At 30.6% G+C, this 26,564-nt stretch overlaps 2 protein-coding genes across 4 annotated transcripts; both read right to left on the bottom strand.

Annotated features, from left to right (window-relative positions):
- Positions 1 to 680: 680 nt before the first annotated feature.
- LOC110671367 (uncharacterized) lies at positions 681 to 7,780 on the bottom strand. 3 transcript variants are annotated; one of them, XM_021833806.2, is made up of 3 exons: positions 7,613 to 7,780; positions 5,945 to 6,614; positions 681 to 1,207 (listed from the first exon to the last, which is right to left on the bottom strand). In XM_021833806.2, the coding sequence occupies exons 2-3, from the start codon at positions 6,493 to 6,495 to the stop codon at positions 1,138 to 1,140; spliced, it is 621 nt and encodes a 206-aa protein (XP_021689498.2). In that variant the 5' UTR covers positions 6,496 to 6,614; positions 7,613 to 7,780; the 3' UTR covers positions 681 to 1,137. The 3 variants fall into 3 exon arrangements, with proteins under 3 accessions (XP_021689498.2, XP_021689500.2, XP_021689499.2); XM_021833808.2 differs by having other exon boundaries at positions 5,945 to 6,574; XM_021833807.2 differs by lacking the exon at positions 7,613 to 7,780 and adding an exon at positions 7,213 to 7,268.
- Positions 7,781 to 19,131: 11,351 nt separating this feature from the next.
- LOC110671339 (uncharacterized) lies at positions 19,132 to 25,387 on the bottom strand. Its single transcript, XM_021833767.2, has 3 exons — positions 25,017 to 25,387; positions 21,001 to 21,081; positions 19,132 to 19,805 (listed from the first exon to the last, which is right to left on the bottom strand). Exons 1-3 carry the CDS (start codon positions 25,173 to 25,175, stop codon positions 19,425 to 19,427), a joined length of 621 nt encoding a protein of 206 aa, XP_021689459.1. The 5' UTR covers positions 25,176 to 25,387; the 3' UTR covers positions 19,132 to 19,424.
- Between the last annotated feature and the right edge of the window lie 1,177 nt (positions 25,388 to 26,564).

The following is a 26,564-nucleotide window of genomic DNA, read 5'->3' as shown; positions in this document are numbered from 1 at the left end:
ATTTGATTTAAGGTTTGAAAAAGGGAGAGACCGTGCCAGACCCTTAGAGGTAGGTCCCCATTTTGGATCGATTCAAAATTGCGAGCTGATCTCCAATTCTGAGACCCAGTTTGATCAGTTTGAGCCCTAATTCCTAATCGGCTCATGGCTGATTAACTTTTTCTAACCATATGCAGTTATTAGATTTGCTCCGATAAAAAGTCATTTTTCTAGAACGATGGAATTTCAACTCTGGAAATTTCTTACCTACACTAACGTGCATAAACACCCAATCAATAGAAAACTATATACATGTAATTTTATTAGGGGCTCACTGTGATTTTAACTAAAATGGCCATTAACGAGTGGCAGGGTATACACCGCATGCACTCTGCACCTTCCCCACCATTTGATCTTAAGACCAGGACAGTGGCTAATTAAGCTACCTTAGTTGGTTTCTCAAGTCAATGGCTGAGAAACTCTCAATCGTTCAAATAAATAAGCATAAAATGTTTAGATGTTAAAATAACATAAACGCCAGGAATTGCATCAATTATCAATGATTAGACAAAAATAATATCACATTGATTAAGATTTGAAAAGGAAAAGAAAAAGGGCAAGGCAATCACAAATAAGAAAATAATTTAACCAAGCAAAGAGAAGATCATAGTAACAAATCAAGTCGAAGGCTAAGCTCAAAATTGAAAGCAAACTCTCAATCGTTCAACTAAATAAGCATAAAATGTTTTAGATGTCAAAATAACATAAACAGTAGGAATTGCATCAATTATCAATGATTAGACAAAAATAATATCACATTGCCTAAGATTTGAAAAGGAAAAGAGAAAGGGCAAGGCAATCACAAATTAAGAAAATAATTTAACAAAGCAAAGAGAAGATCATAGCAACAAAATTGAAATCCTCATCAATGAAATATAGACACAAATGATCAGTCCAACAGGGATGGCAGTCCAGGCAGAGAGCTCCTTGGCATCGTTGTGATGTCCTGTCGACTCAGTTACTTGCTTTTTTCCCTTTACCAAGAAATGAATTGATCCATGGAGAAAGCAGATGACCTCTGTTAGTAGCAATTTGCTTGTTACGTCATCTCTTTCAAGAAAAAATTGAGCCCATAAAATGTTTTGCTAATAAAATGGATCACATAATCACACATGAACAACTTCTTTCATTTCCATTCTCAAATTCATCATCTGAATCAGCTGTTTCACTGCATGGGACAAAATACCCATTTCAGCACCATAATAGGAATTAGGAAGGCTTATTATTAAGAACATGGAAATGAATATGACGTGGAGTTCTAATTTCCAAAGCCTTCATCTAACAAGACTTTGAAAAGAAAATGAATACAAGAGGATTTTGAATAACAGAAAGCTAGACTTCTGCCTAAAGAAACACAAGCTATAGCATGATTGCATGATGCATGCTGGATGAGAATGTTTACATGTGAAACAGAAGTTCATCTTTCACAACTTACGAATAGAAAATATCAAAAGCACATTTGAGTGCGAAACTAAAATGTGTTGATAAGACTCAACATTTGCTACTTGCTTAAATTTTATTTCATACTTGCTTCTAACTGGAATTGATGAATTATAGAAGCCTGCTGCTGGATATCAGTATCCCATGGTAAACCCATAAGCATCTCCCTACTTCTATCTGAATCATTTCGAGAATAAATCCCACTACAGAATACGCTAAGAATTTTGATTGGAACCAACTTCAACAAACTAAATAGAGTAAGATCCCAGAATATTAACGACCAGTAAAACATTCTAAACTCTGTATTGTTTCCCTAGTACCCTAAGAAGTGCAACTCAACTCAACTCAACTCAACTAAGCCTTTATCCCAAAAATTTGGGGTCAGCTATATGGATTCGCTTTTTTCACTCTGAACGATTTTGGGTTAAATCCTCAGAAATGTGTAATGCTTCTAAGTCATGTTGTACTACTCTCCTTCAAGTTAATTTAGGTCTACCCCTTTTTTTCTTTCTATCCTCTAACCTAATGTGCTCTACTTGTCTAACTGTAGCCTCCGTATGTCTACGCTTCACATGACCAAACCACCTCAATCTCCCTTCTCTCAACTTATCTTCAATTGGCACCACTCCTACCTTTTCTCTAATACTTTCATTACGGACTTTATCTAGTCTAGTATGGCCACTCATCAACCTTAACATTCTCATCTCTGCAACTCTTATCTTAGATGCATACGACTCTTTCAGTGCCCAACACTCACTACCATATAACATAGCTAAAATTTTCCTTTTAATTTATTGGGAATCTTACGATCACATAAAACTCCCGTGGTACGTCTCCACTTCAACCATCCGGCTTTAATCCTATTACTAACATCCTCCTCACATCCCCCATCTACTTGAAGGACTAAGCCTAGATATTTAAAGTGATTATTTTGGGACAGTACCACTCCATTCAAACTAACTCCTTCCCTATCACCAGTTTGGCCTTCACTGAACTTGCAATGCATGTATTCTGTCTTCGTTATACTTAACTTAAAACCCTTTGACTCTAGAGTACTTCTCCAAAGTTCTAGCTTCCTATTGACTCCTTCTTGTGTCTCATCTATCAGAACAATATCATCCGCAAACATCATGCACCAAGGAATACTCTCTTGTATATGTTTCGTCAGTTCATCTAAAACTAATGTGAAAAGGTAAAGGCTTATGGCTGATCCTTGGTGTAATCCAATTGAGATCGGAAAATCTCGTGTCCCCTCCCACTGTGCGCACAATAGTAGTTGCTCCTTCATACATATCTTTCAATACTTGTATGTACCTAATAGATACCCTCTTTTGTTCTAACACATTCCATAAGACCTCTCTTGGAACACTATCATAAGCCTTCTCCAAATCAATAAAAACTATGTATAGATCTTTCTTCCCATCTCTATATTTCTCCATCAAGCTTCTAATGAGAAAGATTGCTTCCATAGTTGAACGACCGGGCATGAAACCAAATTGATTGAGAGAGATAGAAGTATCATGACGTAGTCGATGCTCCACAACTCTCTCCCACAACTTCATAGTATGGCTCATGAGTTTAATTCCCCTATAGTTTGAGCAACTCTGTATGTCTCCCTTATTTTTAAAAATAGGTACTAAAATACTCTTCCTCCATTCATCAGGCATTTTCTTTAAGTTTAGAATCTTATTAAATAATTTAGTTAACCATGCCACTCCCATATCTCCCAAATACTTCCACACTTCAATTGGTATTTCATCGGGTCCACAGGCTTTACCCACTTTCATTCTCTTAAGTGTTTCCTTTACTTCTAAAGATCTAATCCTTCTAGTATAATTTACATTCTTTTCTATTGTTCTATAATCTATATTTACGCTATTTCCATTTTGACTATTATTAAAGAGATCATTAAAATAATTTCTCCATCTTTCTTTAATGTCCTCATCTTTCACCAACACTTTTCCTTCTTTATCCTTAATGCACCTAACTTGATTTAGATCTTGACATTTCCTTTCTCTACTCCTTGCTAATCTATAAATATCTTTCCCTCCTTCTTTAGTTCCAAGTTTCTCATATAACTTTTCAAAGGCCTGTGCTCTTGCTTGACTAACTGCATTTTTTGCCTCTTTCTTTGCTATCTTGTACTGTTCATATGCCTCATTATTATCACATTTAGGTAATTTCTTATACCATTCCCTTTTTCTCTTCACTGCCTTTTGTACTTCCTCATTCCACCACCATCTCTCTTTTGAGGGTGGTCCATGTCCTTTAGACTCTCCAAGTACTTTTCTAGCTACTTCTCTAATCTTTGATGCCATCTGTATCCACATATCATTGGCCTCCATATCTAGCTTCCATACTTCGGACTCGAGAAGCTCATTTTTGAACTTCACTTGCTTTACTCCTTTGAACTCCCACCACTTTGTTCGAGCTACACTATTTCTTCTGGCCAATGCAGACAGGTAGAAAACTAAAACAAAATTGTACAAGTAATACAAACTTCAGTTTGGCATGGAAGAAAGTGAATAAATACAGCTACGTTGAATGCCACTTCAGTCAAAGAGTTAGAAAATAACAAAGCATGAACCAAAGTGAAGATAAAAATAATTACATAAGACAGAACACAGCCACTTGCAGCAATTTATCACCTTTTTTTTTATCAGTTACTTCAACTTATATACAAGTCAATAGGGAACTGTGCAAATATGAAACAAAGAGAAAACTTGTTTGCCATTTTGTTGTTGAAGGTGATAATGGCAATCTACCTACTATGCTACCTGGTTCCTATATGCATTCTGTTTGAATAGGCCCTTAAAGAAATTGTTGAAAAGATACATCAATTCCTAGTTAACAACATGGATGCAAAAATAAATAAATAAATAATACAAAAACAAAGCCCTAATTATTAGCCATTACTAATTTACAATAGATTCAGTTTAGGTATTACACTTGGTTTTTAAGTTCTGAATTTTAGTTCCAGGCTTTCATGATCCATTCAAAGTATGAAAAGAGAACTGTTCAGTATAATCAATGTATATAAAGAAATCTTAAAATGATAACAGCTGACATGAAAGTACTAAACATTTTCTAAAGGATCAGGAAAAATATTGCAACAGACATTGAATAGCTGGCTGATTTTCAATCCCCAATGTAAAATGGCCACCTCTCAGTAAAAACTGTGGTCTCTTATATTAGCAAATCAGCATGTGAATTGAAATAATCAGGAATTACATGCGGGGAGAATATAAGTACAAATAAAATAAAACCAAAACCAAATAACCCAAGCATAAAGGAAAAGTCAATGCTCAACACTGTAGTTATAAAAAGTAAAATATTTCATATACAACCGATTCATGAGAAAGTCCATGCATGCATCTTAACAATTTGATGAATGCACAAATGCTTTAGACAACATCTATGCTGAAGAAGTTGTTAAGTGTTCTTGATCCAATTTTTGTTTCAAATTGAGGATGCAGGGCCTCTAACATTATAATTGGGGTACATCACGTGTTCTTACTTCTTTTATCATAGTTTCAAGACCCCCAACCCCATCCCAACTAGTCAACACCAAAGCCAACTCTCAACTCCTACCTATTCTGAATCTCCCCTCTTTTTCCTTTTTTTTTTTTTTTTTGGGTGGGGAGGGAGACCCAAGTTGCACTAAACAAAGATGGAGGAAAAACACCCCTATTATCAGACAAGAATTGGCCTACCTGAACTTGTATTTTAAAATATCCCTCCACTCTTTGGACATTAGCTGTTTAATGTGATGTAACAAGAAGAACATTCATGGCATTAGGATCAGGCTCGCCCTCCAGTAACTTGAGACACATTGAGAGTCAACCTCCAAAATCCCAGGTACCCAGCTAACTTTAAACCATATAAACCTCCACCTTTTAGCCCTTGTAGAAGATCACAACCACTGTTATATGTAAAATCACCCAAATATGTATTTTGTGGGACTCTCACATTGTATTGCAATAAGATTGCCAAAACTTACTGGCACATTTTATTTACTTCCTTCTCAGATAATGGAAAACTAATTAGCTGCATTTTCCAATAATATGGATGACCTGATCCTCTTAAGATTGTATTAACACCATTAGAAATGTCTAAGTCCTCATAAATAGCATTTTAAGAATACCAATTTCTAACCTAAAAAAAAAAAGAAAACAATTTCTAGTTCCTACTTCCTAGTTGAATAAGGATGAACTCACTAAGACTTCTGAGAAACAAGTCAGGGGAAACCAATAGCAGTATGAGAATTCTTATGCAGATGTAAACCAAGAAATTTGAAAAGCATAGTTGTATTGCTATGTCTGCATATAGATCTTGTGCTAATGACACATGCACAATAATGCACAAATAACAGAGACACCAAAACAATACTCTTACACTAGAAATATGAATTACATGTAGATGCACTGCTCATAACAATTTAATTTGGAACAATGGGTTTCCATACCTTGGCTCAAATTCCCTGATTTCAACAAGCTCACTCCCACAAACATCCGTCCACTGCACTTTTCTCCTTTCTGTAAGACCAGGTACATCACTGCCTTTTTCACCCAATGCATTGTGTTGATTAGAATCCTCAACGGGAACTGGAATGCTACTTGATGGCTTCTTCAAGCTACTCTTAAGAGCAACTCTTCTTGCATAATTATCACCTTGAACTTCAGTTGTATGGTCTTTGCCCTTGTCAGTGACAGGAGGATCCGGCAAGACATCCTGCTGTTGGGCAGGACCTACTTTGAGAGGCGATGGAGAATCAAGCCCTGTGGAAGCGCGACCAAAGCAAACAAAGGAAGCGCACCCGCGGGAAAGCCGGTTCTTCAAGGAAGCCAGCTGGAGGTTAGGGTCTGGTTCGTTATCCACCAACTGGTACTGATTCCACGGAGAAACTCTCATGGGTTTATCTTCGTGCTTCTGACCCAAGAGAAGAAGGGTCAGGCCCTTGCTATACCCAGAAGCTGAAGAAGAGAAGAACCCTCCTCCTTCCACGGCCAATAACATCAGTTCTAATCATCTGGGCACCAAAAAATATAGTGTTGGTGTAGCTCCCAGTCCTTTTGCATTAACAAAGACACCAGCCCTTCAGACACCCATATCTCAGTGTCAGACAGGTTGTGAGGCTGCAAAAAGCCATAAAAAAAATATATATGTATAATATAAAAAAATAGAAGAGATAGAAAGAGATTAAAAATGATAATGACAATGAAAATCCGAATGATGAAGTTCGCAAGGGTTGCTATGAACCAATATATGGTATTGAACTTGCGATAGCAGCTGATGTACCACTAATAATTATAAATGTACACCCCCAAACCATCTCACTAGCAGAAACAGTAAATCCCCAGCCATAAAAGAATGAAACAACCAGAACAAGGGGAAAAAAAAGTGGCAAAGAAAATTGCACTAAATTCAATAATCAGTCAGAGATGAGAGAACCAATCTGTCGCAGGTAAAAAGAATACTTAAAATCTACTCCACATTAAGTCATATCACAAACGGTCAACAAAAGTTTTGACCAGGAAAAATGGCAGGGAATTGACAAATGATAACTGATCATGGAAAGCGTCAAACCATTAAATAAATGCAACCCAAATCTAACAAACATGCAAAATCGGAATTAGCTTATCAAAACATGATAAAGAAACACAAAATCGGAAGAATCACAAGCTGTGAAAGTACTAAACAGCACCTTTTACCATTAATTGCCTTCAAATATACCTGAAGAAACTTCACAACAATGGCAGAACCAGATACTTTCACCAGCTGATCTAAATGCAATAATAAACAAAGATTGAAACAAACAAAATTTCTTTAATTTTTCCCAAAAAAACACAAAATTCCTGCAAATCATCAATAATTCAAGTACAAAATCCTCATTTCGCAAGCCAAAAAGGACAGTAAAGATCTGTTTATTCCAAGTAGTAATAATAATAATTATTATAATTAGCTAACATGCATCGCTCACTTCAGCTATTCCTCACACCTCTGTTTTGTTACAGAGAAAACACACACACACACAAAAAAGCAAAATTTTCATTAAACTACTTTTTTTCACAGTGCCATTGAAACCAACTCATAACATAAGATTTTCTCGTGAAACTAAGAGAAAATAGGATACCTGAAAAGGACAGCACAGATCTGAGAGAGAGATTCTCGGAGTCTAAATCGGCGGCGCCGGCATATCAGCTCGAATAAATCGGCGATGAATTGGAGAGAGGGAAAAAATTAAGGAGAATAAATAATAAAAGGAAAAAAAGAATACAGTGGGAAAAATTAAAAAGGATTGGGATTACTTCTGTTACGAATTATTTAAAGAACGATGGGGATAGTAACTCCACGGCGCATGATAGTGATGGGGCCCTTTTTATATTATTATGTTTTTAATTTTTAAAATTAATTTTTGCTTCTCAGTCCCTAATCACTTTTTGGGAAAGTAATTATAAAAGATAAAGTTAGCTTTTGTTTGCTTGCCTATCATATGGCTGCTTTTTTAAGTCCACTCTTTTAACTAATTAATTAATTTAATATTGTTATAAATCTTCTTCTTTTTAATCTTTTTAGGAGTGCTTTGTTAAAATGTATTTCCTAAATAATTTCCTATTTTAATCATGTTTTTCTTTAATTAATTTGGTGGTTAAATTGTAAATAAAATGTTATATCAACTTTTTTTTTATTTATTTATAATTGAAAAAATTTAATCCTGAAATTTATTTATTGTCAAGGTAATTTTGTAAAATTATGAACATAGATATTATTCGGTAACAGTTATTAAAATAGTATTTAGTATTTTAATTTTAATTAAAATATTATTTTTTTATTTATATTATTTAATAATATAATATTTATATTAATATTTAAAAGTTAAAGAATATTATTTCTCTAATTTTTAGATATTAAGAAAATATTTTTACTATAATAAAATGATGATACTATTATTTTTATATTTTACAGTTACTTGAAAATTTCTACTTTTAAATTATTATATAAACACTTAATCACTAATGATTAATAATTAATAATTAATTGCTAATAAAATAACTAACAGTTATTAAATAATTAACAACTATTATCGAATAAAATATTTTATGATTACTTATTCGATTCATCTAATATCATCCATTTCATTAATAGTTAATTAAAATTTTAATTTTAATTTAATAAATAAAAGTTAAATGGCCTTACACGATTCAAAATAATTTTATAAACAACCTTAATATTTATTAATAAGTTTTAGCTCAAAACCAGTAATATTAGAGCTAATTTTAAAGTCGTAAAATTTTGAGTTAAACTCTAATTAAAAGTAATTATATTAAAAAAATTAAATTACAGGACCTCATTTGACAATGACCCAAATCACTATATATATGTACTTTTCAAAATATAAATCCACAGTTGGTAAAATATGCACCTACCACATAGTTTTATTTAAATTATGTCATTTTACATGTGTATGGCTTGAGATTCAGCTGACTTAGTCCATAACAAAAAGTCAAATTTATACAAGAGATGAATTTTGGGGCCAAATTAGACTCGATTTCTCTATGGATATTTTACAATTCATAGAAAATTCTAATTCCTTTACCCTTTGTTTGGATCCTTAATTCAGCAAGGGAATTAAGGAGAAATGAAGAGAAAAGAAAAAAAATTAAATTTCTATTTTATTGTTTGGATACTTTGTTAAAATAGAGGAGAAATAAAATTTTCCTCCTAATAAAATTAGTTAATTATTATGAATTTATGATTTTGTTATTATATAATATTAAACGTGTATATGTAATTTTAATATAAATAGTATTTAATTTTTTTCATTTCTCTTTATTTCACTCTAAATTAGAGAGAAATAGTTTGGATTCATGAAGAAAAATTGAAAAATATAATTTTCCTTCATTTCTTCTCATTTCTTTTCTCTTTTGCTATCCAAACAAAGGAAATGTGATAAATTACATTTCTTTTCTTTTCTCTTCTCTTCTCTCAATTTCCCTCAATCCAAATGAAGGGTTAAAGTCGTGGCTAGTTATTGAAATAATCTTTTTTCAATGATTGAATAAAAATTTTCTTTTGTGAGCAGCAATATGAGTTTTGCTAATGTATTCAATACTTTATATTTTTTATTTAATTATTTTATAGTGTCAAGTGCTTAAAATTAATATTCATATATTTAAATTGAGTATTAGGAAATAATCAACAATATATTAAGACTGTTGAGCATTTTCTGAATAAAAGAGGGGGGGAAGAAATATATAATCTCGGTGGTTTTCATGAAGCAGAGGAGTAAATTACAGGAACATGAGCATTCAATATGACAATAAGCATGAAAGGAATCGAGAAGAACAAGTCATCCACTCAAAAGATGACAAAGAAATCTGCATTCTGCAACCACGATCAATGCTATAGATTTGCATTGCAGCTGAAGGCTAACATAATAAGAGGAGATGATGATGAATGACCGCATATGACAAAGCCCTACCAATTAACAATGGCTTAAGGCTTGTCTTTTCTTAAATGAAAAAAAATTGTGGCCGAATACATCATTTCATTCCTGAATTTATACTTAATCATATTAAATAAGAGCTAATTTCATTCAAGGTGTGGCTGTTGAAAATCCAAACTCATACGAGAATAAATTTAATAAGTTTAAATTAAATATTTGTATTAAGATATGTGTAAAATTAATTAAAATATATAAAAAATATATAAATTTAAATATAAATATTTAATTAAATGATTGTTCAACTTATTCTCATATAAGTTAAAGCTTGCACGTTCATAAATACAGTATCAATATCATTCATTATCTGTCTGTAGCATCAATTCTTCTCTCACAAATACTTCTGCTAAAATCTACCCATCTTCAAACGGAGATTCATCCAAATCAAAGAAGAGAGAAGCCATGAGAGAGAGAAGAGAGGGGAGGAGAGGGAGGGGGGGGTGGTGTGGGGGAGATCATTAAATTACTAGCTCAATAATGTTGCCATTATATATATATATATATATATATATATATATATATATATAAAGGAATGAACATAATTATAGATTTAAGAAAATGCATGATTTTTTTTATATAATTATATTAACCTTTTTTTTTTGTGTAACCTTGAGGTATATATGCTTCAAAATACATCTTGTGAGTTGAAACTAAATTAATGTTTTCATCAACAAATCTTTTCTTTGCTGATAAAACTAATCCTTGAGGTTTTTGAATTTGATAAAATAACTTTTGCTTTTCTATCATCACAGAACTTTCACATTGAAAATTTATGTGCTCTTAACCTGTTTGACAGACTCAAATTGTAATGGTACATGCCTAGCTAGCTAGATGGAAAAAGCCATTGAAGTTTGAAGAGGGACCTGCAAATTGGTATCATAACTTCTGCTACAAGGACATATTATCTAAAATTTCCAGGTTTTTTTTCTAGAAATAAAGTTCCACCAATATATGAAAAAAAAAAAAAAAAAAAACACACCTAGATATTTAATTTTCATGTGAATTTCTCCATGATTAGGTAGAATTAAATGCATGAATAGAAATTAAGGACCACCATCCATCAGCTGCAGATTTCAGAAGGTAGCTTGTAACTTGGAAAGAAAAATACTGAATTCTTGTGAAAACGAAATGTGACTGACTGCTGCAGAACTCTGAACGAAAATGAGGACTTTAAATTAAATGTGTCTAAATGGGACATATGAAACACTGTAAAAGGATTTGGAGAAAAGCATTGATGCTTCACTGCTCCAAATATTGATAGGACTGTTTGATTGAGTTGAAACTGGGTTTGTTTTGTTTTTTCTTTTGTCTCTAGTTATTTTCTCTTCTGGGGGATAGAGAATTTTGTCTTTACAAGAAGATACTTAACAAAATACTTATAATAAAAATTTAGAAATCATATAAAAACTGCGAAATTTTGAATGTTCTGGCTTGGGATGTTGCCACTGATGCTCATGGGGGAGAATTTATAATTCATTCAGTGTAGCTTTATCTCCTTCATCTTCATTACTCTTACCTCTATTACGGTCAACCAACTCAAGCATCTCCACTAGATTCTACTCAAGTCATACTCTTCATCTTTCACTCGTTACAAGCAATTCATAGCTAAATGAATGGTTTTCATGGAGGTTGACTCTTAATTGAACCCTTAATTTTTTGAATAATTTCAAATTTAGTGTGAGTTAAAATGAGTTATAGGTCACTATAAGTCATGTAGATTTATAGCAAATTGATGAATCAGATCAAAATTTGTCTTCTATATAGGCTACCAAAAACATTAGGCTGAAAATTGTTGGGGGTATGGTGTTTATTCATAATGGAAGAAGCTAAAAATTCAAACTCTAAGATCTCTCTCCACTCTTCTAATATATATATATATATATATAACTAAAATTTGGTAACTTCTTTCTTTAAAAATTTTAATACATTATAATAAATATTAAAATCAAGAATAAAAAATTTTCAACAACATTAATTTTGCTACTTATAAAGCTAAAATACAACAGCAATACGAACAGTTATCGCTAATTGTATATAAAAAAGATATGATAGAAATTCTTACTTAAATTCTGTCCACTATGAACCTAAAATACAAATATGTGAGACTCATATATTAATAGGTGGATCATATTACATATCTTATATTTTGAATCCATAATAGACCAAGTTTAGACAAGAAAAATCTATAATATCAATTATTATTATTATCATTAAATGTGTTTTGCAGCAATAATTGTTGCTACTAATAACTACTTTTTTGCAATAATTATAATTTTATTATAAAATATTTATGATCATAATTTTATAATAGTAGCATATAACAATTCATATATTACTGTCATAAATTTATAACAATAAGTTTTATAAATTTGACAGTAAAAATTATTACTACTAAATTTAATATTTTTTGTAGTGATATATAATTTAATATTGTAAATAATTAAAAAAAAAATTGAAAAGAGTCCAAAGATAAGGTTGAGGGAGGGGCAAAGGTTGAATGATTAGAATTTTGTCTTTCAAAAATTAGATGGTCTCAATTAAAATCATGTCTAGATTTTGTGTCTCATGGACTTGGCTTTAAATGTCAAATATTTGTCGATATGGACATGAAAACCCTAGCTTTATTAGGCCATTAAATGATACAGAATTTTTCTTTTTTTCTCTTTGCACACATTAAGGTGTCTTCATTCATCCTTTCTAGCTAGATGGGTATTACTTAATTGTCTTCAATCATTTGAATCCCTATTCATGAAATTTGATTATTAAACATATTCAATGTGACTTAGAAGAAGGGTCAGTGTCCTCTTCTAGCACTGAGGGCCATGCAAATGATGTAATCGACTCTCCTTCACCAACTTTCTATGAGGATATGATATAGTATTTGCCACCATTGAATGATAATAGTTTTTGAGTTCTTTTTTCTTTCTTTGGAAATTAAAGCAAGGGGACAAAGTATATAATGGCCATGCAAATTCAATTCTTCAATCACTAGTATGCCACACTTCTTTAATTTCTTCATTTCTTGTTTAACTTTTAGACTACGACCAATATGGTATTATTTTAGATACACCATATATAATTCAAAGTATCAAGTGATCAAGTGTTTACTTTTTATATATAATATATGAAGATTAAAATTTTGATATATCATTTCTCTTTCAATTTGTCAAAAAAAAAATTAAGAGATTTTTTAGGCCATGTTACTATTAAACATTAGGCTTAAAAATTATTTAGAAAATTATTGTTTAATCCCTCTATTTTAATGAAACTAACTTATTAATCTTTCTACTTTAAAGAATAACATATTAGTTGGTCTCTATATTTTTATTTAGTTTACTTTTTAGTCATTTCATCTAATTTTATTTAAGTTTTTTATTAGTCAATTAAATAATTCAATAATTAGAAAATAGAATAATTATATATTTGTATTTTTTAAATTACTAGGATTGAATAAAATTCAAACTAACACTTAAAATGATTTGAGTGATTAAACGGAACAAAAATATAAGAATTAATTAATGTGTTTCTCATAATAGAAGTGTCAAATAATTAATCTCATTAAAATAAAGGAGGTTTAAAATTGTAATTTAATGGGTTTTTTTTTAATTTTTAAAGTGTAATTGTAAAATAAAATAAAATAAAGAAGAAAAAAAGAAAGAAAGAAAGAAAGTAGTGTTGGGTCCCTCTCACTCCCACTCCCATATGCATGCCTTGACATCATATGATCTTCTTGTGGTTGTGGGAGAAGCGCCTAAAGTAAGAAATGCTTAAACTTTACTTGAGAAGTGTGATTGTTACCAATCCACACTAAATCATGATTGCAATTGCAAGACCCTAAAATAAGACATCAAGCATGGCCTTAATTGTATATTCAATTGTCTTTTTAATTGTTGTTTAATCCAATCTTGTTGGATCAATAATTGAATGCCTCTTTCATTTATCTATACAATAATTAATTAATATTGTTTTAATCAAGTTTTGAGTCTTTAAAGTGAGCTTTGGCCAAAAGGGTGTTGATGGTGGGGTCATATAAGCAACAATTAATATGTCTTTATATCAAATGCTAATTAAGGAGTCTTAGGAATTACATGGTACAAACCTATACACCTATAGAAGAAGGAACATCAATCATTTCCAAACAAATTATGCATTAGGTGGGCAATTTTACCTATGATAAAATTATAAACCCTAATTTTTTTTCCATTGGATTTGAATAGAATTCAAATTACAAACCTTACAATTTTAAAAATTATTTTAATAATAAATTAATTAATAACTTTTTTTACAATTAACTTCAATTGAGGTTTAAATTTGAAATTTCATAGTTTTAGATATTACTTTAATTAAATTCAATCATGAGCTGGTTCTGTAACATCCCTAATTTTTAAATTTATTATTTTGTGGGTAAATATTAATATTTTATTTTATTTAAATTTTAGGAAATTATTTGAAATTTTTCGGATTTTAGAAATCGGGTTCGATTTTCTGAAAATATAAAACTTTGATGATTTTTAAAAATTAATTTAAAAACCACGTGATAAAACTAAAAATATATTTGGACTCTACGAATTTTTCTGAGTTTTCTAGAATTTTTTCGAAATATTTGGATCTCATTTTCGGTTCCAATGCAGAGTAAAAATTTAAAATTTTGTATCCTGAATCAGATCAATCGAATCGAACCGGACCGGACCGGATCGGATCAGTCGAATCGAACTGGCCATTTCTCTTTTCTTCCTTCCTCGCGCGCGCACCCAACACTCCTCCTTTCTCTCCCATTTTCTCTCTCCTCTCACCTCCTCTCGCACACACGCCACCCAGTCTCTCTCACACTGGCTACGCCTTGACCCAAATTGCCTTTTTGATGTGATTTGTATGAAATTTATGACGATGCTGCATTTCACTCCATAGGGTGCATTAGACTTAGATAGTTATAGAGATTATGGTTAAAATTGATATTTTACTTTCTGAGTCAAATGCTCACTCTTATTTATCTATTTTTCCAGACTACAGCAGGATTATTGTTGTGGCTAGCATGCTCTTCTTCTTCGCAGGTTAGGAGCACTTATTTTATTTTGAGCCTGTATTATAAAAGTTATGTTGGACCTGTAAAGTTATTATCTGCATGCATGATGGGATTGGATGAGGGAGCTGAGCTCCTATTTGAATTATGATAATTTGATTATGAGGAGGGTGAGCTGAGTTTTCCAATTTATTATATATTGTGTTTACAGGTCGGGCGAGTCAAAAACTCCCCGTTAAATGGTCCATTTTATGGCGGGACTCTGTCCGGTTGGATTCTTGAAATTGGGTCTAAATGGGCCCTAGAGTTGGGTTGAGGAATAGTTAGGCTTACTACGAGCCTCGGGGGCTTTAGGCTGGCCTAAGTCCTAGTGCCGGTCCGGCCCATAGGTTGGGTCATGACAGGTTCAGAACTGAAACTAGTTAAACCCGTATTTGACTCAAACTATAAGTGAATCAGACGAAAATTAAACTAGTGTCGTCCAATTCTGCTCAGACCAAATCAAATTTTTTATTTAAAAGAAAATAAAAATTGGAAAAAAAATTTAGACTATTAGATTAAAATCGGACCAGATCAAATCGAAACCTAAACCGAAACTTTGAAATTTAATAGACTAGTTCATGTTTACTCTTTAGTGAATAGATAATTTCGAACCAATTTCAATCAAAATCGAATCCACTTCTATGTCTAACTATAATATCACTAAGTCAAAATTCATTGGTGAATAAAATAACAAGTTAATAACTTTCTTGATAAAAACTTTTAAATATTGGATTCACAATGCATTTGAACAATTTGACTAAAATTGCATGAAGTTGACAGCTTTATAGACAAATGCATACACAAGTAGCTTGGGATTCCCTAAAGGAGGAACTGATTGTGAGAGTAATGCTGGTAGGTAAGGTGCATATTCATTTCTTGTCAACCCAATGGTGCATGTGGCTTTGGACCCCATTGATCATCTCTTCCATTTATATATTATATATAAACAAATTGTAAATGGAACCGACATGTCCTCTGCTGCTTCATCAGCTGCCATGGCAACAATCGCAACCATCATATCTTCTCTTTATTAGTTTATTGATTTAGTTGTTTGTTCTTCATCTCATGATGATTTGATCCTGCAGGATGATTTATAACATTATTGTTTGAATTGATGAGATCCCTTAAATATATTAGTTAAATATTATTAAAAACATTTTTAAATTAAATTGAATATATTTTATTTTATGGATTTTGCTTTGATTAAAGATTTAAATTCGAAAATTGTCATTTATAATACATACTATTTAGTAGTAAAAATTTCATAAAAATTAAAAAGCTTTTTAAAATTATTTTGATAATATTTTAAAAAATATCTTTTTAAAATCCTTAATTATAAAAAAAAATAAACGTTTGAGTAAAATTACAATTTTGTTTACTTGTTTCAATTTTGATAATTTATAGAAAATTAAAATATTTTATTATAGTTTTATTCAATCAACCAAATTTAACTAAAATCTAACAAAAAATAAAATTTTATTAATTAAAAATTATTTTTTAATATTTATTCTCTTTTTATCCCCTCTTTTTCCTACCCACAACAAGCAAATCTCTGGCCTCCTTGGTGAGTTTCAAACTCACCTGAAATTGAAATATAAATAAAATAAAATAAAAATATTTTTATTTATAAATAAAATAATAAATTAATTTTCTATTTCAATTCTGACTATTTTTATTGACTATACAAAATTAAAATAAAATATTTCAATGTGATATAAATTATGAATAACTCTATCCCGAAAGCTAACGTAAAAAGATAAGATTTATCCAAATCTTATATATAATTCAAGTACTTCATCCCAAATCAACGTAACATAATACATATAATACATAGCACGAATCAATTAATAAGTTTTTATTTAATAATATCAAAATTATTTTTAAAATTATAAAATAAAATGACTCAATAAATGAAATATCTCATATTTATACTCTTTAAAATTGTAGTATATTATAAATTTAAACTTCAATTGAAGCATATCAAAAAACTATGCATGCAAAAAATGAGAAAGGTACGGATTAACCAAGCAAATGTAGGGAAATTTAAAAAAAAAAAATTGAGACAAGGAAAATGGCAGGCAAAGGACTCAATTGAACTAAGTTCATAGTGCTTGAAGAGAGCTGTGATAAACTAAGCAAAGTTTTGCCTTTTATAAATAAATAAATAAATAAAAAGGTCGGCCTACGATAATAAAAGAGAGATTGAGGCCCATGTGAGTCATTCTCCAGCCAAAAAAATATTTATAAATAAATAAATAAAATATCTTATTATCAAATAAAATAAAATAAAAACTTTTTTATACACGGAAATTATGAATGGTGATGAACGGGTCGAGGCTAGATCACTTTTCTATAGGTATTTCCATTGAAAAGCGTAGTGAGGCATAAAGATTTTTTTTTATTTAAATTATTATTATTAAAAATAAATTGCAAATTAAAAATATAAATTTAAACATAATTTTAATAATATATATTTTTATTTAGATTAATATATAAATGTATAAAATTAATTATTTGATAAAATAATAATATATTATTATCAAAGTAAATTATGAGAATTAAGGTGAAAATACCTTCTCGTATTTCACACCCCACACAATACAATATTTAAGGATGAAGTGACATTGAAAAAAATTAATGATAATCAAATTCAGGAACAATTATCATCCCTAACCGAAGCATATGAAAAAATTATATTCTATATAAAGTAAGCAATTTTATATGTTAAATTTTGATCCAAAAGAATCAAGTCAATTTAAGAATAACTTTATTAAAATATTTGCATACTTGTTAATACAATAAAAGTTGTATTTTCTTTATATATATATATATAAAAGAATTAAATAACACTTTACTTTTAATATTATAAGAGCTAGATTAAAATAAAAATAATAAAATATTCTCCCATTAAACTACTTTTTTTTAATTAATTAAAGGCTAAAAATTTATTTGACATTATTGTTGGTGTTGGCAATGGCGAAGCCACACTAGGACTAAGGGGGCATTGAACCTTTCTTAAATTTCTAAATCTCTTATGAGTATATTAATAATTTTATTAAATTAAGATAGGAATATCACTTTTTTTTTTATATTTTAAACTTGAACAAGTTGATACTCATTATTCTATATTATTAACGTATAGTTGGTGAACTAAACCGTTCATTTTCTGGCTCAGAGGTAATCCTAAGTTATTTTATTTTTTATTTATTTTCTCTCCAATCTTCTATACGGAAAAAAAAGTTTTTATCCTTTCAAGGGGGCAACATTTTTTACTTCTTATCACCTGTAATTACATCCTCAATTATATTTTTTTTTAATTAGGAAAACAAATACAACATATGTTATAATTATAATCGAAATAAAAGTATAATTATAAAAATAAAGTCTTATTTTTAAGAAAAAAAAATAAAATCTATACTTATACAACAACGCGTGTAATAGAAGATTAATCATATATTTCTTAGACTTATATTTTAATATATAAAATAAAATTAATATTAAATTAATATTTTTATGGTGTTACTTATAAAATTGAATTGTATTAATCTTATTAGTTATATGAAAAATTCACTTCATAATAAAATAATAGATGAATTACTAAATGATTATTTAATGAATTACATTGAAAGAGATATATTTGTAAGTATTGATAACGAAATTATTATGATTAATTAGATTTCCATTAATAAAAAATTACTTATAATATCTTATTAACTTTTATTAAAAATTCATTTATCAACTTACGTTTATTTTTATGAATATTTTTTTTATAAATTATATATTTTAATTAGACTCCTCTCAAATAAATTCCTAACACCATCACTTGATGTTGAAATTACTTTTGAGAAAAATACTTACTAAATATATCAATAAGAGAGTATTAAAAAAATTTAAATTAAATTTAATAAATTTAATCATTAAAATATTAAAATAATATATTTTTAAACTTTTTTTTTCAATATCTTTTTTTTTTTCTTGAAAAGCAGTTAGCATTAACTAAAAACGAACTTAGCAGACGCACAATATTTTTTAATTTTTTTGTTACAGAGGTGTATCATTAAGAAACACGTTCTAAAAAAGCAAAACAAAAGATAAAATGCAACAAATATTATAAGCAGCAAAGTCAACTCAACAAGCTTTACATGATATAAAAGACCAATCTTAAGCATTCAAAAAGACAATAAAAGATTAACTAATAGGTTATGCTGTTCCTCATATACCATTTTGCCCTAATGACAACTCACACACCATTTCTACCTATTCTTCTCCACGCACTTCAACACCTTCATGCAATTATTCTTGTATGAAGTAATCATTTCCATGTGCCACAACCTTAAATCTAAATCCCAATTCTTTTAACCACCTTCTTCACCTACTATCTTAGATGTCCATTGAAGAATCATTGGAACTTGCAGGATTTGGCTCCCTGTTCTGGTGCTGAAGAAAGTTGGGCTCGTTACTGCGGGTTCCATTTCCTAACGGTGGACCACCAGGTGGAGGTGGGTAGTAGCCACCCTGAGCAATGTTGTAGTTCTGGAGACTCCTCCGGACAGGGCTTGACAAAGCATTTGAGAAAACTGAATTCTTGGATTGTTGATCACAGTGCTCAGAGCGAGTGCCTTGGCTAGCAGTTATTGGGCCAGATGAACCTGATGAAACGAGGAAGCTGGAATTTGAGAACTGAATTGGTTGGGAATTCTGATGTTGTTGTGGTGCTCGGGGGGACATTGGAGGCTCTTCTCCGCAATAGTCCAGCTCATTCTGTACGAAGCATTGCATTTGAAATACAGTACAATGTCATAAATATCAACAACCATGTATGTTTACATCTATGCAACTAAGATGGTTCTTTCTTTTACAAATTGCAAGCCTGCAACTAAAAACAAAATCTAAGCAACAATAGCAAATGACTCCATTTGAAATCAACAAAACCAAGCCCCAACTAGTTATTGGTAGGCACAAGGATCATTTTTCATCGACCCTTCCAGTAAGAAACATGAAATTTGTATAATTTTCGTGCTACAACAGCATGATTAATAGCAGTCTCAGGTTCTCATCTTGTCACATGAATCAAATTTTCATATTTTGTGCTTAGAAGGAAGGAGACCTTAGGATTAGCAAATCAAAATAGATCAATCAGAGGTTGTTTGGGGCAGCGAACAGCATCTACCTGCAATATTCTAGCATCGGATAGAAGAAGCAGAAGCAGAAGCAGGAGCAGGAGCAGGAGCAGGAGCAGGAGCAGCAGAAACAGGAAAGAGAACAAACCAAGCACACATTCCAAAAATCAAATGCAAAATTCTACCACCAAAAAACTAATGTCCCATTCGGCATTGAGTTTCAAGGTCAAAAAAAGCCTTTCAGAAAAAACACCATTTCAGGTGCCATTGAAAAAAGTAGTTTGAAAAGTGTTGTATTGTTGTTTGAGTGTTCTTATGGCTAAAATATATCAATTTTATTTTTAAATCAATTGTTAATACTATCTAACTAATATATTTAGAGCTTAAGAAAACTAGTTTGTAATAAATTCCTAAATAGTACTACAACTATGAACTTCCTAAATAGAAACATTTAGAAGACAAATCCAAATTTAATAATTAGGAAAACTGAAAAAAATAATCCCAAAATTTGGCTTTCCTTGACTGCATTGATACCACTAGAAGAGTATAACATTGTTACAAATGAAGATGCTATTATGATTGTAACAAAATTTAATTCAAAGGACATCACTATTTGGAACTCTGTGTTACCGCATCTCACATTCAGTTTCATAGCCAAATGTAGAGTCATTATAACTCGCACAAATGCCAATGGAGGCAAAAGTAGATGTTGGATATTAAGAAATATTGCAAAGGCACAAGGTAATGCAACCATCATGCTCAAAAACCCTTTTAACTACACAAATAAAAGGTCAAAAGAAAAAGGGACAATAGTTTGTAAATAAAATTAGGCAAACCTGAATATAATTGAGTATATCAACTGTTGCTACTCTCGATCCTCCCTCTTGTTGTCTCCAAATCCACTGATAAAGTTTTTCCTGAAATCAATATGACCAGTGTAAGTAAAAAAATTATTAAATTCAGACCAAGAGAGCAATACATTAGTCCAAATCAAAGCCTGACAGGATTGTAGAATGAGACAGTTCATAATTGCCTGATGCTCAAGAAGTAAAAACCAAAGAGAAGCTAAAAGCATTGAAATAAAATATAAAAAAAATGGCCAATATCACAACTCAAAATTCAACTAGGAAATGTAAACGACCATGAAACTTTGCTTTGATTTCCAATAATTTTATTTCTAAGATACCACATTAGAGATTTGACCCCTAAAAGTCAACTATTACTTGATCCTAAACCATCCTTGATACTTGCAATTTCCTCTGCTCCAAAATTTATAGTCCAGAATTCCTCATATCTTTCCATAATATTTATCCATTGTCATAATTCAAAGATAACCATCACTATTCAATAATTTTTTAACACAAGTTCAACCTTTGTGCAAAGGCCATACTATTAAAACACCTGTTCTCCAGCTTCTCAATCTACCCAAACAAGCATTTTTAGCCCACCTAAATTACCTTATTTTCATTAATTAGATTATTCTGTATTTGTTTAGGGTCCATTAGACATAAAATTAAGTTGATCAATGTTCTCCATAAAAAAAGCCATCAATTGTTCTTTATTAGTAATCTTGTGCTAGCATCATGATGAGCCCTCTTAATCATTTATAAGAATTAAGTAGGGTTGAGCAGAAAATAATAATAACCGAAAAACTGAACCAAAACATTCTAATTCAGTTTTTCAATTTGATTTTTTAGTCTAAACGGTTCATTTCGGGTTTTTTTTTTCTTTTTTAAATTAAGTTATTTGGTTTGGTTATTAAGGTAAAAAAAACCAAAATAATCGAATCAATCAAAGTTTTTTTTATTCCTATACATGTACTGCACTTTTGGGGAAAGAAGCTACTGTTTTGTAATCCCTAATTCCCCTTTTGACTAAAATCCCTATTGCATCTCGCCTGTTTTGGTCTTTCTCTTGTTGCGCTATGCCTCCCTCTCTCTACACTCCCTCAGAGCCACGCTCAGTTGTCCTCTAGGCCTCCATCACAGCAAGTTGACTATCTTAAATTTCTTCTTTGTGGGAACAAAGATCCACAACTGAGCACTGAAGAGGTCAGGTTTTAGTTGTAAGTGATAGTATGACACTTTGGTTTTCTTTCTCAATTTCTGGCAAGAACCTCAAAAATCTTGATGTGAAACCTAGTTGAAGAATTCCTTTTTTTTTTTTTTCAAACATTATATGTTCAGGTGGCTCTGTGGGTCAAATAATTTCAATTGCTTTAGGATGTATTTCAATGAACTATGCACGATATCCACTATAAGGTTGGAGTTCCGTTATTCTGGCAAGCCTAAACGTTTTCTAGGTGTTATTATATATTAATGACTGGGTTTTATTTTAATGTAGAGTTGTATGCCACATTAGGATGACATCTACAGAAAATTTGATGTTGTAACCATGGATTTAAATCATAGTCACGATCGCAGCTAACAGACAGGCCTACAACAGCCATAACATAATGATAATGGCTTATCGTTATACAAATTTTTTTGATAAATTGCAAAGTTCATTAAATGAATAGATATTAAAAGATATAATAAAAACTAATATACATAACCAAATCACAATCATAAATACATCAAATAAAGACATTAAAACCATTATTCTTAAACATCATTAGCATTAATCAATTTAAAACTAAAATATAAGTAGATGGTAAAGAACTAACCTTATTACCACCAAACCAGTATAAACCATAATTTTCAACAAATGAGCAAAAACACCAACAACAAATACAAATCCCTCACCTTTGCAAAATATGGATGTAGAAGTGTGATTAATTGTTTTTTTTTTTCACTTCAAACAGACCTTCGCTAATTCATTATCTTAGCTTAAGAAATGAAAATTTGTAAAAGGTGAAAAATTTGAGATGAAAATTTAAGTGAAACAGAAGGGAAGTGTGGAAACCAAAAAGGAATCTATGCCCATGTAAGTAATGGCTGTTACCCGTTACTTAATGGCCAGTAACATTCATTACCGTTACATAACAAAAGTAACAACTGTTAGTGATACCAATATTTTTGTCGTTATTTAATGTGGGTAACTTTAACACCCACCTCAAAAACTTGTATCCAACAGCCATTACATTATATAATGGCTGTTATTTAAAACCAAGGTTATAACCCATTATTGGGCTTGCTTGATTATGTGAAGGATTTGTTTTGTGGCGACACGAGGCAGAGCATGGATGACTTTTTGGTGACAGAAACCTGATCACAGGCGAGATCGGCAACAGACTATTCTGATGGTACGGGCAGTGTAGTAAGTTGACCCCCAAAAGCCCACCAACTTGAAACAGCAATACCATTTCTTACAGGGACAAAATGAATCTGAGGGGGAAAGAAAAGAGCAGGGAGGAAAAACAAAGACCGAGAGGCTCTAATACCATGAAGTAATACAAGAACAGATAGAAAGTTGGCTGAAAAGTTTGATTATTCCCTCAAGCTAATTGGGTTTATATAATGTCATAAATACAACAAGTCTGGAAACACAATCAATCAATCCTATAGTTACTGCACAACCCTAGCACTAGCCAATCAACCCTGCACAATCCTAGCACTAAATCACAGCATAAAATCACTACATAATCCTACCATTTTTGTTAATATCTAACAACTCTACTCAAAAATTAAAACTATAATTCCTCAATATCAAATCTTGATATCAAAGTATTATGTGATACAAACACTTGGGTATGCACAAGAACGCGCTTATCCATTACCAAATCAGCTATTTATACTTTTCCGTAAAATTTCCATAACTGAATGATTTCTGTAAGCGTACAAGAAGTTTCCATCATCTCTCAAGATCAATATCATGCTTCCTCGGAGTTTTCCCATAATATTTTCTGCTGTCAAAAGTCATAATTAGTTGAATTAGTATTTCCACAGTTTGACAACATAAATTCAACCTTTGTGCCATAGCCACATTATCAGGACATTTCAGCTTCACCAATCTTGCCAAACAGGTTCTTTTGCCAGCTAAACCTACCTTATCCGTCATTCTCTAGGCATACAAAATTCATCTATTTTAAATCAACAAATCCAAAATTAGAGGCAAATGTCAATATGACGTCATAAAAAGCCATAATCAGTTGTTGCTTTGTCTTCTTGTGCTTGCAGTATAGCATAGTTCTCCTCTTAATTGTCTACATCATAAAGAAATTGTTTAAACACTATCTTCTCTCTGAAACCACACTGAATTGCAGTGCTTTATAACTCAGTCATAAATTAAAACACAAGCCCTAAAAACCAACTCTTTCTTCAATTCAACATGATATTTGACAGTGGTGCAACAATTAGATGCAAGTGGAGAAAATAAAGACTTTCAACTACCACAATTACACAGCAGTCAAGATACTTTTTGTTTTTTCATCAAAAAATCAAATATTCAAGTTTAGTTGCTTCTAACAAGACAAAAGGTCGTAACAATTGATGCCTGCATATATCTACCTCATCAACAGTCCAGTGAAATGGGGTTTCTATCATCCCCTTTCATTTCCACCAAAAAAAATAAAGTGCAAATGGGGAAAAACCCAAAATTCCATCAATTGTAAAATTCACTAACAATACCTAAAATCAAAAAGTAAACTACCCCATCATCAATCCCACGCAAATCCATCCATACCTTTTCAAATTGTTAGAATCAAATAATCCAGTTACATTTACCAAAAGAAGAGGAAAAGGGCAACCTTTATCCTAAAACAAAAATCCAAACAAAAAAATAAAACGTATACAAAAAAAGGAAAAAAAAAACATGTGCTTCATTGATCAAAACAAGCACCCAAAATTAACAATCTCCTCCAGATTCTACAAAATCAAAGACACAAACAACAAACAGAGAGAGAAAGACTCACAAGACCGTGACGTTCACCGGCTTGAAAGGAAAGTTTCTGGTGGTTCATAGCCTGAGTATAGAGCTGAGAGAGAGAGTTAGCAGCGCTGCAAAACGACGCGTACATGGTCCGATCCACCTCGTCCAGGCTGGTGGCTATCGATTTCCTCTTCTTCCCCATAGCTACCAACACTCGAATTCACTACAAGATTTCCCGATTCCACCGATAGATTTTTATTTTTCCCCTTTCAATTTATTCAATTATCATAAAAATTCACCTAATTTCCCGTAAAGAAAAAAAAAATAATGGAGCGTCTGTGAAGATGATGAGGATGAGAGGCGAATTTTTTGTGGCTCTTCTGTTATATAAGTGCGAAGGGAAGGGGCTCCCTGTAATTACAATAGGATGAGACACTGTTGAGTAGAGTAAATAAATTATTTTTTAGAATTATTTAATTTTTTATTACAAAAATATATATAATTAATCTTTACATTTATATTCACATACTCTTTACTTAATTTTTTTAGAATTTATTCAATTTTTATAATTTAAAAAATATAATAATATAATCTTAAATTATTTAATATTATCATAATAATTTTTATTTAAATTAATTAATATAATTTTTAATTTAAATTAACTAAAAAAATACAGCTCACGTTTAGTTCATCATTTAAAATCATACCACATTTCATTTTTTAAAATCATATTACATTCTATATATGATAAAATAAAATGAATTGAGACATTATTTTGTAAATACATTAATATCTTAAATATATTAATTATTTTTTTATTTTTTAATTTTCTTTATTTTCTCATAGAATCTTACTTTTTTTTTAATAATTTCTATACCTGGTGAACCTTTTAAGTGGGAAAATAAATATTTTTTAAAATAGAAAATAAATATTTAATTTTATTAAAATAAGGAAATTAAATAATGATTTTCTTTTTATACCATGGGGAAGGAAGATTGAGGGTTTGGAAATTATCTTCGGAAAAAAAAAAAGATTAAGGGTTTGGCGCAAAAGATTTGGCCACGTAGTACAAGGATCATTGTAACAAATGGTGAAGAACCAGTTAACTTTTGACACGTAGTCGCCGCCAGCAGTTTCCAGGACTTTACAAGCATCGACGTCTTAGATACTATTTAAAAGTATTAATTTTAATAATTGTTTATTATTTTATTAGTAGTTAGTTAGTGATAATTAGTTATTTATATAATTATTAAAATAAAAATATTTGATAAAAATTATTATTGAATTAGTCGTTAAATGTAAAAATAGTGATATAATATTATTTATTCTGGTTAAAATGATTTTTCAACCTCTAAAAATTAATAATATTTGTTTTTTTATGAATTACTCTCTCAATTTTTAAACATTAATATAAATACTATATTATTAAATAATATAAATAAAAAATAGTGTTTTTGATAAGATTTATCATGATGTATATGTATCAATTATAATTATAACTCAGCATCAAATTGTGATTATAACTCCTGCACCTACAGGTTAATTTAGTCGATACATATCTTTTTCCATAAGCTGTATATAAATAAACCTC

The sequence above is a fragment of the Hevea brasiliensis genome, chromosome 16, assembly GCF_030052815.1.
Source record: "Hevea brasiliensis isolate MT/VB/25A 57/8 chromosome 16, ASM3005281v1, whole genome shotgun sequence".
NCBI lineage: Eukaryota > Viridiplantae > Streptophyta > Magnoliopsida > Malpighiales > Euphorbiaceae > Hevea > Hevea brasiliensis.
This window is presented reverse-complemented; position numbering and strand designations above follow the sequence as displayed.

What these genes read in the sequence shown, in the direction of transcription:
- LOC110671367 (XM_021833806.2), bottom strand. Translation starts at nt 6,495, where the DNA reads ATGTTATTGGCCGTGGAAGGAGGAGGGTTCTTCTCTTCTTCAGCTTCT. An exon ending in ATCAGGGAATTTGAGCCAAG is followed by an intron (nt 1,208 to 5,944) that starts GTATGGAAACCC and finishes TGTCCCATGCAG; the next exon opens with TGAAACAGCTGATTCAGATG.
- LOC110671339 (XM_021833767.2), bottom strand. Translation starts at nt 25,175, where the DNA reads ATGGGGAAGAAGAGGAAATCGATAGCCACCAGCCTGGACGAGGTGGAT. An exon ending in CCGGTGAACGTCACGGTCTT is followed by an intron (nt 21,082 to 25,016) that starts GTGAGTCTTTCT and finishes TATTGATTTCAG; the next exon opens with GAAAAACTTTATCAGTGGAT. An exon ending in ATATACTCAATTATATTCAG is followed by an intron (nt 19,806 to 21,000) that starts GTTTGCCTAATT and finishes TGCTTCGTACAG; the next exon opens with AATGAGCTGGACTATTGCGG.